Source organism: Gossypium arboreum, chromosome 8 (assembly GCF_025698485.1).
Source record: "Gossypium arboreum isolate Shixiya-1 chromosome 8, ASM2569848v2, whole genome shotgun sequence".
In the NCBI taxonomy this organism is placed as follows: Eukaryota; Viridiplantae; Streptophyta; class Magnoliopsida; order Malvales; family Malvaceae; genus Gossypium; species Gossypium arboreum.
This window is the reverse complement of record NC_069077.1, coordinates 137,452,873-137,464,596: the sequence shown is the minus strand read 5'-3', so window position 1 is coordinate 137,464,596 and position 11,724 is coordinate 137,452,873. Positions and strand designations below refer to the sequence as shown.

The 11,724-nt window shown below is 30.9% G+C and overlaps 2 protein-coding genes across 4 annotated transcripts; both read left to right on the top strand.

Moving 5' to 3' along the window:
- The first annotated feature begins 1,074 nt into the window (after positions 1-1,074).
- On the top strand, positions 1,075-3,567 carry LOC108467919 (uncharacterized). 3 transcript variants are annotated; one of them, XR_001868932.2, is made up of 3 exons: positions 1,075-1,231; positions 1,700-2,681; positions 3,191-3,567. XR_001868932.2 is itself a non-coding variant. In XM_017768738.2 (2 exons), exon 2 carries the CDS (start codon positions 1,723-1,725, stop codon positions 2,620-2,622), a length of 900 nt encoding a protein of 299 aa, XP_017624227.1. In that variant the 5' UTR covers positions 1,076-1,231; positions 1,700-1,722; the 3' UTR covers positions 2,623-3,567. The 3 variants fall into 3 exon arrangements, 1 of the variants encoding a protein (XP_017624227.1); XR_001868931.2 differs by having other exon boundaries at positions 1,076-1,231; positions 1,700-3,068; XM_017768738.2 differs by having other exon boundaries at positions 1,076-1,231; positions 1,700-3,567.
- A 3,816-nt stretch (positions 3,568-7,383) lies between these two features.
- Positions 7,384-10,447, top strand: LOC108469954 (S-adenosylmethionine decarboxylase proenzyme). Its single transcript, XM_053032122.1, has 5 exons — positions 7,384-7,629; positions 7,720-7,759; positions 8,579-8,737; positions 8,831-8,848; positions 8,983-10,447. Exons 3-5 carry the CDS (start codon positions 8,597-8,599, stop codon positions 10,090-10,092), a joined length of 1,269 nt encoding a protein of 422 aa, XP_052888082.1. The 5' UTR covers positions 7,384-7,629; positions 7,720-7,759; positions 8,579-8,596; the 3' UTR covers positions 10,093-10,447.
- Positions 10,448-11,724: the final 1,277 nt, after the last annotated feature.

The following is an 11,724-nucleotide window of genomic DNA, read 5'->3' as shown; positions in this document are numbered from 1 at the left end:
AATTTTATTTAATGAAATTAACGACTATCAATTGCATCAAATTTGAAATTTTAAAATTTGAAAAAGTATAAAGATTTAGAATGATCCAATTAAAAAATACAATTGTACTCATACTATAATTAGACCTGATAATGGGTTGGGTTGGGTTGATGTAAAATTTTAGACTTGTTTTTTAAGCAAAAGCTTGACTTGGCCCGAAAATGGGTTTACATTTTTGCTCAAGCTCAGTCTAGATTAAAAATGTTAAACTCGAGCTTAACTTGGTTTAGCAAGTAAATGTTTCTAAAATAATGGGAAATGAACAATAAAATAAGAGTTATAATAACAATAAAATAATAGTAATTAATAGTAAAATGACAACAAAATAACAACAACAACAAAATTTAGGCTAATTCGGGATGGGCTAGAGTTAAAAATTCTTTTTTTCCCTTGAATTTTTATTTAAATTTTATTGACTACATTTATATTTATGTTTATACATAATAAAAATTATAATGTATTTTTAGGTTAAATTTCAAATTCATTATATTAATTGTTTTAAATATCAACATACTAACTTATAATATGCCACGTTTTATAATAAATTAGTTTAATATCTTTTGGTGATTTTAATATATAAAATATATTTAAAAATATCATATTATAAAAAGCTTTTTAAAAATTAATATTTTTAGATTTAGGTACTTATATAGTTATATTATGTAAAGATGAAAAAATTAACATAAATAGGAAATCAAGAAAAAATATAAAAAATTTAAACGAACTTAATTTCAACTAAATTAAAATTAAAAAATAATTTTCTTATCCGATATTTGACATTGACCTTTAAATTAGCTTGAATCTAAATTATATTTTTTACTCGTAGATGGGTATTGATCTACTATAATAATCGTCAATTGTTACTTATAACTCGCTAATCGAACTTTTTATAAAATAAATTTAATAATCAAATAACTTAAATAAATTTTTTTAATAGTTTAATAATTTAAATGAAAATTTTCTGATAATTTAAAAAATATTTTGTAATTTTTAAAAATTAAGTGATCGTGTAAGAATAGCTTACCCTTCTTAATAAGTAAAATTTATCCTAATGGTCCTTCCCTTTTATGTTTTAGAAAAGAAAATCTGCTTAGCGTCTTTATAATAACGAGAAAGGTAAGAGCTGCTGCAATCTCAATCTTCACAAAGTAATTCAATTAGGGTTCCAAGGAATTCCGAATCTCATTTCTCAGTAAGTTTTAATCCATTTTATTTTCATTTTTTGAGCTTAAATCCTCTATTGTTGATGAAATTAGATAATAAAGCTGATATCTCATGGCTAAAGCTTCGTCGTTTATCCTAAATTTCCTTAGGCTAAATCCTAGAACGGGCCAAAACCCTAATACCTAAATCAGAAATCTCACTATAGAATAGAAAAAACTAACTAGTTTTATGGTTAAGGAACTTGTAGAGAATCAAAAGCAATGTGAAGAACAGTTGAATGGTTCCGTAAGCCAATCAAATTTAGACATTGTTAAACAAGTTTGCAAGATTACTAGACAGTGCCTAGAACTGATATCCCATGGCTAAAGCTTCACCATTTATGTTAGGCTAAACCCTAGAACTGGCCAAAACCCTAATACTCAAATCAGAAATCTCACTATAGAATAAAAAAATAAAAAATAAAAACTAACTTGTTTTATGGTTATGGAATTTGTAGAAAGGGAAAAAGAAGAGAGAAAAATGAGCACATCGGAGCTGCCAAGGAAAGAAGCCAATGTCCTAAAAGGCCACGAAGGTGCGGTTTTAGCAGCCAGATTCAACAGCGATGGCAATTATTGCCTCAGCTGCGGCAAAGACCGCACCATCCGTCTTTGGAACCCCCACCGTGGCATCCACATCAAAACCTACAAATCTCACGGCCGCGAAGTACGCGACGTCCATGTCACCCTGGATAACTCTAAGCTGTGTTCTTGTGGTGGAGACCGACAGATTTTCTATTGGGATGTTTCCACCGGTCGTGTTATTCGCAAGTTTCGAGGCCATGACGGCGAGGTAAACGCGGTGAAGTTTAACGAGTATGCATCTGTGGTAGTATCTGCCGGTTATGATAGATCATTGCGTGCTTGGGACTGTAGGTCTCACAGCACTGAACCCATACAGATAATTGACTCATTTTCGGACACTGTTATGTCTGTTTGTTTAACCAAGACCGAAATTATTGGTGGGAGTGTTGATGGAACTGTTCGAACATTTGATATTCGTATCGGTCAAGAAATATCAGATGACTTAGGGCAACCTGTCAACTGTATCTCATTGTCAAATGACAATAACTGCATATTAGCTAATTGCTTGGATTCAACTTTACGACTTTTAGATAGGTCCACAGGTGAACTATTGCAAGAATATAAAGGACATGCTTGCAAGTCCTACAAAATGGATTGCTGCCTAACCAACAGTGATGCGCATGTAACTTGTGGCTCTGAGGATGGCTCGATTTTCTTCTGGGATTTAGTAGATGCATCTGTGGTTTCAAAATTTCGAGCTCATTCATCAGTGGTAACAAGTGTGAGTTACCACCCGAAAGACAACTGTATGATAACCTCCTCCGTGGATGGCACTGTTCGAGTTTGGAAAACATGAGGTTATGAACAATCAAGCTTGTCACTTCTTATTGCATCCGAGTTGCAAGAACTATGGAGGTTTGGTACCTGACATTTAGCTTAGTTTTCTCTGTAAATTGTTGTTAAATGATGGAACCATATATTTTTCCATATTAATACCCCAATGCACTTCTTTGGTTTGTGAGAATTCTCATGTCATCACATCTTTGTTTAGAACTCTTGGCTTCACATTTCCCCTCTTTTAATTTTTCGGGACCTGGTTTTTTTGAGAGATTTTGAGGCAACAAGAGAATGTGGTTTCGCTCTGCGTTTCTTTCATTGGCTGTGGTCGGAATACGAGTTTTCTCCGGACTTTGACTCACATATCAGAAAGAATTATTTTTCATCAGACCAATTTTGAGCCCAAGCCAGGTTCTTTAGAACGCTACTTAAGATGTCTTTGTGAAAACAAATCAGTTGAAGAAGGTATAGATGTGCTCTCCATCTTGACTGAGATTGGTTATTGTCCATCAATAGAGACGTGGAATTTAGCATTATTGGCTTGTCTTAAGGTTGGTAGGAACGATCTTATGTGGAAATTGTATCAGGATATGGTAGAATCCAGTGTTGGGGTCGATATTGATGTTGGGTGTTTGATTCAAGCCTTTTGCATTGATGGGAAAGTTTCGAAAGGCTACGAGATAGGTTGGTGCCGGATATGTTGCAGAGGGAATGGAAAGGGTCAGAGAGACGCTGAAGAATCAACTCAAACCGCGACAAGATACTTTCGAGAAACTTTCGATCTCTCAGAAAGTGATAGGTTCAATGATTCTTTACTTCTTTCAAAATTTTATGCTTAGATTAGGATATGCACTTAAAACAAACATATTCTATTCTATTGTTAACAAGTTTTGTCAAAGGAATGCTCATCTTGTCGGAATCATGTTAAAGTGAGGTCCTATAGTAAATGCTCTTCTAAATTAAATTTGATTTTAATTATATTAAGTATTTAATAGTAAAATATTTTATGTAAATGAATTTATAGTGGCATTCCAATAATGATAATAATGAATGTAAATTATGAGATAATTAGATAAAAAAAACTTAAGGCATAATGTGAAATTTAGCACTCAATGTTTATATTTTTATCAATCTGAATTTCTTTTATCTCAAAATGAAAAAAAAAAAAAAAACCAGAAGTATAGCTTAATGCTGAAAAAAGAGATGGGAAATAATTTTCATATTTAACGTAACATGTTAGATAAACATTATCCCATTAAAGGTACTTAACGGTTAAGTGATCATCTTATATCGACTTGATAATATTACGGTGAATATTGACTTGATAATGTTTACTGGCAGCTTTGTAAGATTTAAAAGGTGAATGATCGAAATGAAATTTTATTTAAAATTTAGGGACAAATAATATAGTTTACCCAAAAAGTATTGATGCAACATGCAAGTCTAAAAATTAAATATGCAATTTAATCCAAATGGACCATCCTAGAAGTATCATATCTTTGGAAAACTGCAGAGTGGAAAGTACATTCATGTCTTGTCATTATTCTTATCGAAATAGTTGTTTTAAAGGTCATTTTCAGGATATATTGAAAGTATCTTATACTAATCATTAGTATTTTTATATTAATAATTTATATTTAAAATATTTTAATTATTATTTCGATATCTTCTTAATTATTTTTTATTTTAAGATAATTTCGTATTTATTTAAGTAGGAAAATAGCAAATTTGACTTTATGTATTTTGTCAAATCTTCTAATACAATATCTCTACTTTGAAAATATTTACTTTGGTACTTGAAGTTTGATTCTATCTAAAAAGGAAATTAGCACCGATAGACGTAGGTACCATATTGATAGATGGAGTAAAAATTCAAGTACCAAAATAGATATTTTTAGAGTGAAAGTACCATATTAAAAGATTTAATAAAGTATAAGGGCCAAATATGAAATTATCCTTATTTAGTGTAATTATGAGTTTTATATTTTCATTAGGGTTTTTTACGTGGGTGATTAGAATTAATGTGCTCGCAATTCGTTGTTGTTTATATGTTATGATATGAATATACTACACCAATTCATTATGTATAAATGATGAGATTCCATTGATGCAAAGTCAATTCCAATAGACTTATTGGAGGGTCCCATTGGCTTGCATCTAGTAGGAATTGAACATACAAATTCGCCAATTATGAGTTAGGTGTTTTAATCATTCAGCCATAGATGCTTAGCGGGAATCTTCATACATAGTGAATAACTAAATTCCAATTAAAATAAAATCTTTAGGATAAACCAATGCAATTTAGGAGGAATAAATGAAAGGACATCAATTTAAATCCTAGATTTTCGAATTGAGAGAGATCAAGAGTCCTCGCTATTTCTTAGATTCATGGACCCAATTCAATTTAGTGGGATCTTTCATTCACATTTTTTTTCCACCAAGAGTGTTTTATAAAACTCTTGGACCCCTAAATTTGGAGTATCTAACTTTCACACAATTCACAATGTTCAATAAGCAATCGATATTTCACAATCAATGGTGTAGTACTTTTTGTAGTAGCGGTCCTTGTATATGTATTAACAATCGGAATATGGTCAAAAGAAAAAATCACCTAAGTAATCGGCGGCACTGGTATGTATTTATCACAAAATATATACTTGTATTTTATACTGTTAGACAGAAAAAAATATTTTTAATTGGTATCGCTGATATGTCAGATGGCACCAAAATTAATTAATATTTTTGTTTTTTAAAAAGATTAAAAAAAAATTGAAACTTGGTTTGGAAGCTGAACTCGTGACTGATCAGTCACATCGGTGGCAGGTCTTGCCAGCGACGTGACTGGTCAGTCACGGGTTCGACTCTCAAACCGAGTTTTTCAATTTTTTTAAGTTTAATAAAAAAATAATTTATATATTAAATTATTTTAATACCTCCTGACACGTCAACTACACCATTAAAATTTATATTTTTTACCTGATACAACACAAATATACGGGTCCAATACAATACCGATATCACCAATTGCTCAAGCGGCACCAATAAAAAAAATATTATTTTTTACACTTCAAATCATCAACACAATCATTGGTGACAGGTTAACTTAGTGCAGCCAATTGGTTAGGTAGCACCATGAGTTCACTGTACAAATTACCTATATTCGTAAATAATGGACCTGTTATCCTATTTCAGTATTTAATTTTTTTTATATTATTTAGATAAAAAAACTCGTCTTTCTAGTTTCTACTTCAATTTATCAAAATTTAGTTCATAAGCATTATTAAGAAAAATTAAAAAGTGAATACAGTTGTTGGTTAACACAAATTTGATCTATCGATTTTTTTTAAAATTTATTACATAAATCGTTAAATTATTAATTCTTATTAATTTATTACATACAAATTGTTGAACCCTCGATTTTTATATCAATAATTTAATAATTTTACTAATTAGATTTTAGTTTTGATTTTCCATGACCAAATTGTAACAAATTAAAGTAAAAAGGGATGAAATTTAGAAATAAAGCTAAATATTAAATATTGACAGGTATATCTTGGCGGGTGAGTGGACATTCTGATCCTCTCTTATCCACCAAAGCTTCCAACTTGCCCATGTATCATTATTGGACCCTCACCATTTACCAACTTTTATTATTATTTTTATACCCAAAAAAGAATTTTTATTGGTTTTTTCTCTTTAAAGGACCCAATTTGTCCTTTATTTATAATTCAAAGTTGCTTTTTTTTTTCCTTTTAATATTGTTTTCCAATTGACTCAAGTGCCCTCAAAGGCATCACATTTCATTCTCAATAATTTATATGACAAGATGAAAACAAAATCCAAACTTTATAATTATATAATCAAGTGATAAACTATAACCTCACGTTATTTGATTCATCTATTAATTAATTTTAACAATTGGTCAAAGACGAAAATTATTAACGAGATGACTTAATTGATTTTTTTTTTAAATATCGGAGCTTAATTGATGAGAATTTAGTGTATGAGTTTAATTGACTTTTTTTTTCTTTCATTTTTTGTTAAAAGCTTTTTGTATCCAAGGGCATTTAGGGGTGTTTTGGTTCAGAAAATAGAGAAGAAACTTCCTTAAATGAATTGCTTGGGGTTATTTAAATTATGGGTATTTCAGGTCAGATCCCGAGTCAGGTTCTTATATGTATTTTTTAGTTGTATAATAATTTATATGTATTTTTTAGTTGTATAATAATTTATCTTCCCTCTTGTCAAAAAAGAGTTATAAAATGACTCTTCTGAAATAAGTTCACACTTATGATGTGTGTAATTTGAGACTTATTATATGTGTTTTAATCTAAAACTTTATTGAAAAAATTTTGTTGTTTGATTGTGTTGTACAGGAATTAAGCCCCAAATTACACATATCATAAGTGTAAGCTTATTTCAAAAGAGTCACTTTATAATTCTTTTTCGACAAAAGAGGGGACAAATTGTTATACAATTATAAAAATATATAAAAACCTAACCCGATTATCTAACCCGAAATACCTATAGTTTAAGTAACCTCAGGCAATTCATTTGAGGGGGTTTCTTTTATATTTTCTAGACCAGAACACCATCTCTCTATCTTGGCCTCTGTTGGTATCGTGTATCGACAGAGGACAAGGACCTTGCCTCTCAAAAAAATGAAAAATTACTCTTTTTATCCCTTCGAAAATGAAGAAATTATATATTAATATATTGTGAAATTATAAATTAATTTTTTGTCCTCAATAAAAAACAGTTATTATCTAACTTTTCTTTCGAAGAAATCCATGAACCGAAGCAAAGGGTATGACCGTAATTTAAAGCAAGACTAATGGGAAATATGTAAAAACAATCCGTCTTGGTTTGTTCTTCATGCCCTTGACGTTTTCTTCGCAAAACCTCAAAATAGAAAACAAAAAAGAAAGAACAAGAAAATTTCTGAGCTTCCTTTTGGGTATTTTGTTGATCTTTTTTCTGATTCTTTTTAGGTTTTCTACACTTCTGTAGATTTGAATTTAAACTGGTAAGTTAAAGAGAATTCTTGTCTAATTTTTTTGTTTAAAATTTGCTGCATTTTTTGATAGATTAATTGATTTTCTTTTTTGATTTTCAGGTTTTATCTAAAGGGTTCAAAAGGTGGGGTATTTTACATTGTGAGTGTTACCTTTCGCTCATTATTATTTATATTTATTTGTCAAATTGAGATTCCTATGTTCTTTTAAGCCTTTAAACTTTTTTTATTTTTTTTTCTTTATGTTACGATTTCTTTTTGATGGATTAATCGTTGTTGATTGGATATGTTTATGTATTGTGTTATTGAACTGAAGAGCCTGGAAAATTTTTTGCAATGAAGTTAATAAAAGTTAATTAGAAGATTATATGTATATATAATTCATATTAATATTGTAAAAGTCCTTTCTGAAGCTTCTTAATACTGAGTATATATTCATATCCTTGACTAATTATCAGGAAAGGAAAAGGAATTTATGAGTAAAAGGAAAGAGAAATTGAAGCTTGAATTAAATTTTTGATTTGAAATTTTGAAATCATATATATATATATATATATATCTGTGTGTAAATTCTAGTACAAATTAATGAAGTCCAAAAATCATAAAGAAAATAATGATACTTCCAAACAGACCTGGAATCGTGATGTTGATGAATAAGTTATTTATTTATTTATTTATTTTTATGTAAACCATGGATTAAACCGTTATAAGGAAACCGAATGTTATCCTGTTAATTATCTTGTTCAATGACGGGTTTTGGAAATTGAGCTGATGTCCGAGGCTCTTCTTTGTTTGTTTCATTGTATTGTTGAATGTTGGTTGGTGGATCTTCAATTGTTTGAATTTCTCTTTTAAGTATCATATTAATTGGTTCATCGTTTGCATATTATGTATTTGGGTGTATATTTGATTATTTAAAATTGTTTTAGTGCTTAATTTTGTGTTTGGGTGGCTTTATCAGGAAAGACTGAATGATCTAATGGAGACCAAGGGTGGGAAAAAGACTAAGTCCAATAGTAGTAGTAAATCCTTTTTCTATGAAGCTCCTTTAGGTTACAGCATTGAAGACGTTCGACCTCATGGTGGAATCAAGAAGTTCCGATCTGCTGCTTATTCCAACGTGAGTTTTTTTACTTGGATTTTGTGGTCATCGTAAATATACTGATAGAATCTTTTGATTGACATCTTCTGATGCTTTTTATTGTTTTTGCAGTGCATCCGAAAGCCATCATGAGATTTGCGAAATTCATAGATAGTCCCGAAGCCTCAATCTCACTGCAATTATATCTAGTTTGTTTGTTTACTTGCTTGCTTCCTTATTCTCTAGTTCTTCCTTCTTTGTACGCTTGTTTATTTTAATCCAAGATGGCCTTCCCTGTCTCTGCAATCGGATTTGAAGGCTGTGAAAAAAGACTTGAGATTTCGTTTTTTGACCCTGGTTTTTCTGTTGATCCTCGAGGGATGGGCCTCCGTTCCTTATCCAAAGCACAATTGGATGAAATCCTAAAACCGGCTGAATGCACGATTGTTTCTTCACTTTCAAACAATCATGTCGATTCATATGTTCTTTCTGAATCAAGCCTCTTTGTCTACCCATACAAAATCATCATAAAGACTTGTGGCACTACGAAATTGCTCTTTTCAATCCCTGCTATTCTGAAACTGGCCAACAGCCTTTCACTTTCTGTACAGTCTGTTAGGTACAGTCGTGGGAGCTTCATATTTCCTGGGGCACAACCATTTCCACACCGTAACTTCTGTGAGGAAGTAGCAATCCTCGATCGCTTTTTTCTTAAGCTTGGTTCTCATAGAAAGGCTTATATTATGGGTGGTTCTGATAAAACAAAGAAATGGCATGTTTATTCAGCTTCTGCACGAACGAGTAATCATTCAAATCCTGTGTATACTTTAGAAATGTGCATGACCGGTTTGGACAGGAAGAAAGCCTCTATCTTTTACAAAACTCATGCAAGTTCAGCAGCTTCAATGACCGAGCATTCAGGTATCCGAAAGATTCTTCCATACTCGCAAATATGTGATTTCGAGTTCGACCCTTGCGGTTACTCCATGAATTCGATTGAAAAGGGTGCAATCTCAACAATCCATGTCACCCCAGAAGATGGTTTCAGTTATGCTAGTTTCGAGGCATCTGGTTATGATTTTGAAACTCTGAATTCGAATCAACTGATCGAGAGGGTTTTGGCTTGTTTCAAACCAACCGAGTTCTCTGTATCTCTGCATGTTAACATGACCCGAGATGACCTCAGGTGTAGGATGCCATCTTATGTGAATGGATACTGTTGCGAAAAAAGGAGCTTTGAACAGCTCGGGAATGGGGGTTCAGTCATGTACTACAGCTTTGGTGGGGGTGACATGTGTGTGTCCCCTAGGTCAATTCTGAAATCATGCAGCTGGAATGAGGATGATCAAAGTGTTGGGGTTAGGCCTGCTCCATATCATTTGAGTGCTCTATAGCTTTGGATTCAATCTGTTTCAGGAAAAAGAGAATTGCAGTGGCTTTAAAGCTTTAAAGGTGAGGGACCAGAAGGATAAGGATGTTGAACTGGAATTATGTTTTGTTTTGTTTTGTTTTGTCTTGTCTTGTTTTTGTTTTTAATAATATTTGTCTGTGTTGTTTTATCTTTGAATAAATGTATTTATCAGCTATATTGAGTGGCAAATGGGACTATAATAAATTGTGGGATTGTTGTTACTGTAGCATTTCCTGGGAAAATATCAAGGAAGCCCCTGTACTTGGGGGTGGATTGCATTTTGGCTTTTCGGTTAGTCTTTATATTTTGAAATGTGCAAATTAGTTTATTCGTTAAAATTTTTCTGTTAAATGATGAATGGAATATTAATTTAAATGGTTAATTACTAATTTGATCTCTAGATTATAATTAAGATATCATTTTGATTTTTCTTAAAATTAACAATAATTTTAAAAAAATTAAAAATCTGAAAATAACTATAAATTATTAAAATTATATTAAAAGTATTAAAAATTATGTTAAAAAATTCAACAAATTTAGTCGTCCCTTAAAAAATCAAAGTCAGATTTCTGTTAAAACAAAATCAAACCAAGTTTTATTAAAAAATCAAAGTCAGATTTCTATTAAAACAAAATCAAACCAAGTTTTATTAAAGCTAAAATTTACATTCAAAGAAGCTCTTTGTCTGTGAATCATTGTGTTATTTTCTTTTTGAAAAATTGAACTCTCTTTCAATAATGGGAATCATTTCCATTTTCAATAAAAATTATCGATTTGATATCTAATACAATGAGACATTAACTTTACCTGTTGAAAACGCTCTCTAGTGTAATTCTAGACGCACCCATTTCAATAAAATCATGGTTTTATAACTGTTGAAATACAATCAAATCAAAGAAACAATATATTTACAGGAAACAAAATCTTTCGGTTTTGCATCTCTCTTTGGCTACGAAGAAGAAGATGAAGACAAAAAGCTCCTTTTGCTGCTTCTCCACCTTTGGAGACGTGTTGATGGCTTTGGAGTTTTATTTTAAATTAAATTTTCACTTTTTATATTTTATTTTTTCCCATAAATTTAAACATTATTTTTTAAAATTTCAAAACTTATGGAGTTCTTGTTCAGAACCTAAAAATTTATATTAAAAATTCAAAACCCAAGAATTATTAAACCCAATAATTTAGTTTTTGAATGATCAACTTTGCATCAGTTGTTAGAATCAATAGGTCTTCAAATCGTTCATTTGAAAAAATTGAAACCTTTCTTATTGGATGATCATAAAAACTTCTCAAAAACCGAAATTCTTGATCAATGGAGGAACAATATCACCATTTTTGGTCAATAAGATACCAAAGTGGATGATTGACCCATTCCATACTAGAAATAATCGCAGGAAATCTTTTGATGACATGGATTTCTATTTCTCAATGACATCTCACGATCAAGACAATTGGCTGAATCCCGTGAAACCATTTCATAGAAGTAAAAATTCAAGCTTCTTAGGGCCTTAAGTAATAAGATTTTCAAATTGGAAAATTTGTAATAGCTAAAGGGATGCGGAAATGAGTAATCGAAATTTTATAACGATGATTGCACACCATTAGAAGATATGAA

Bases quoted from the DNA above. Each gene is read 5' to 3' on its own strand.
- LOC108467919 (XM_017768738.2), top strand. From the start codon at position 1,723: ATGAGCACATCGGAGCTGCCAAGGAAAGAAGCCAATGTCCTAAAAGGC.
- LOC108469954 (XM_053032122.1), top strand. From the start codon at position 8,597: ATGGAGACCAAGGGTGGGAAAAAGACTAAGTCCAATAGTAGTAGTAAA.